Genomic DNA, 2,630 nt, shown 5'->3' with positions numbered 1-2,630 from the left:
AGAGCCCGACCAGAGCGCGAGCCGCGCGATGGCCGCCGCCGCGCGGCCGACGAGGCCGCCGTGCGGCAAAAAGCCCGGCGAGGCCGAGCGCCGCCGCCTCCCAGGCCGCGCCGCGCGGCGCGAAGTCGTCGTCGTCGTCTCCCTCGTCGTCGTCGAAGTCGTCGTCGTCGTCGTCGTCGTCGTCGTCGTCGTCGCCCTCCCAGTGCACGCGCACGTGCCGCGGCTCGCTCACGTGGCGGAGCAGCCGCGCGACGGCGTCCGCGCCCCGGCCGCCGAAGACGAGGGACCGGACGAAGCGGCCGACCGTCGGCTCCGAGACGACCCGCCACGGGCTCCGGCAGACGTCGCAGGTCCGCGACACGCCCGTGGGCGCCTGCGCGGCGAGCCACCGCCCGAGGCACGCGCCGTGGACGAAGGCCATGGACCCGTCGCAGGCGCAGGGCCGCAGGAGCACGCCGCCCGTCTCGTAGCAGATGCGGCACCGCGGCGCCCCGTCGTCGCTCTCCGAGTCGTCGTCGCTCGCGCCGAGCTCCTCGAAGTTCTCCAGCGCGTTCGCCGCCAGGAGCGACGCCATGGGCGCGAGCGGAGATGCCCGGCCGACGCGTAGGACGCGCGCTTGTTTGCTCGGGCGCCGGACCTCGCCTGGGACCGCGCCCGGGCGGCGGGGCAGCGCGGACGTCGGGAGAGCAGGAGAGCCGGCTGATGTGTCGCGCGCGGCGGCGGCGCCGGAGGCCTCAGCCGGATCGGCCGGCTCTGCCGAGGCCTCCGCGCGACGTCCCGGGCCGGAGGTCAGCCCTCGGCCGCCGCGGGGCCGGGAGATCAGGCTGAGATCTCGTAGACCCTGTCGTCGACCGTCGAGCGCGTCGAGCGCGTCGAGGCGATCTTCCTCGCGAACGCAACGGTCGCCGGCGTTTACGCGGCGCCCGCGCGCGCGTCCGCGTCGCGGCGCTCGTGGATGAAGGAGCAGAGCATCTGCGTGTGCGCGAGGCCGCGCTGTAGTGCCAGCTTCGCGTCGAGGGGCTCGAGGAACCAGTCCGGGAGGAAGTCGAAGTCGCGGCGCCGGTCTCGTCGGCGACCGTGACGTCCCGCGGCCTGCGCAGCAAGATTGGCCAGGCCAAAACCCGCGGCGACGCGGAGGACAGCCCGGACTTCGACGCGCTCATGAAGAAGATCTTCAGGTCCTAGACCCGGCCACACCGCGGACGCCTGAGCCGCGCCTCACGCCGTGCGTGACGCCGCGGCGGCCGAGGTACCAAGCATCCCTCCCCTTCCCTCTCGTCGCCCAGGGCCAAGTACCCGCGCGCCCCCGTGCGCGCCATGTGTAGACTGCGCCCCGGCCCGAGGATTTTTGGCGAGCTGTGGCGACTCGGAATTTCGAAGTTGGCCAAATCGTCAAACAAATCACCACGCCGCGATGAACACGGACAACAGCGCCGCACCTGGCGCCACGCCGACGTCCGGCGCGGTGCTCGGCGGCGGCCTCGGCGGCGACGGCCCTTACGTCCCCGGATACGGGCCGCCCGGCATAATGGCATTCTTCGCGAGTCTCCAGCGTCGGGACAATCCTGCCGGCGTCCGGTCGTCGGGCCGGCGGTCGATCATCACTGACGCCCACCGGTCGGGCGTCACGACGTCGCCGCGCGTCCTCTCCGCTACGCGCCGGGCCAACGACGCGCCCGCGCGGTCGGAGGACGCGGCGGCCGAAGCGGCCGCCGCGGCCGAGCCCGCCGCCGCCGCCGAGCCAGTCGCCACGGCCTCGTCCCGTGGTGACTCCGGCCAGGCGGGCTAATCCGCTCTCCTCAGCGAGGTCTTCCGTTCGAACGCGTAGGCCCTGCCGCTCTTCCGCCCCGCGTAGCCGGGCCGCGGGCACCTGGGCCCGCGCCTCGCGCGCCGCGGCGGCCGAGGTACCAAGCATCTCTCCCCTTCCCTCTCGTCGCCCAGGGCCAAGTCCGCGCCCCCGTGCGCGCCATGTGTATAGACTGTGCCCCGGGCCCGAGGAGTCACGTCGCCGGGCCCGCACGCGTCGGGGCGCGAAGAGGTCTCGTCGACCGCCGAGCGCGTCGGCACACTCGGCCGGAACAATGCAACGGCCGCCGGCGTTTACGCGGCGCCCGCGCGCGCGTCCGCGTCGCGGCGCTCGTGGATGAAGGAGCAGAGCATCTGCGTGTGCGCGAGGCCGCGCTGTAGCGCGAGCTTCGCGTCGAGGGGCTCGAGGAACCAGTCCGGGAGGAAGTCGAAGTCGCCGGTCTCGAGGTTCTCCTCGCCGCAGCGCTTCCACGCGTGGGCGTCCGTCGCGAGGTCGCCGAGGAGGTCGACGACGGCCGCGCGGACGCGGGCCTCGCGCGCGCCCGGGCCGTCGCCGGCGCGCGCCGCGAGCGCCGCCGCGAGGCACGGCAGCGGCGGCGCGTCGGCGCCGCCGGCCGCCGCGAGCGTCGCCGCGGCGGCGTCGCCGGCCTCGTCGACGTAGAGGACGTGGACGTCCGCGAGCGGGTCGTCGGCGCCGCCGTCGTCGCCGGCGGCGGCGGCGGCGGCCGTGTGCGCGGAGCAGGCGGCGACGATGGGCACGGGCGCCTGGAGGAGGCCGACGTCGTCCGCGGGCAGCGCCATGACGAGCGCGCCCTGCCAGAGCA

At 75.2% G+C, this 2,630-nt stretch overlaps 1 protein-coding gene across 1 annotated transcript in view; it reads right to left on the bottom strand.

Moving 5' to 3' along the window:
- AURANDRAFT_68193 (hypothetical protein) overlaps window positions 1-574 on the bottom strand; it is a gene marked incomplete at both ends in the record, with an annotated part of 5,163 nt that extends 4,589 nt beyond the window's left edge. The window contains one exon of the mRNA XM_009043826.1: window positions 52-574. Within this exon, the coding sequence (XP_009042074.1) occupies window positions 52-574 (523 nt within the window). The remainder of the gene's footprint in view (window positions 1-51) is intronic.
- Between the last annotated feature and the right edge of the window lie 2,056 nt (window positions 575-2,630).

Source organism: Aureococcus anophagefferens, assembly GCF_000186865.1.
Source record: "Aureococcus anophagefferens unplaced genomic scaffold AURANscaffold_72, whole genome shotgun sequence".
Taxonomy (NCBI): Eukaryota; class Pelagophyceae; order Pelagomonadales; family Pelagomonadaceae; genus Aureococcus; species Aureococcus anophagefferens.
Note: the sequence above shows the minus strand (reverse complement) of the source record. Positions and strands in the feature narration are given on the sequence as shown.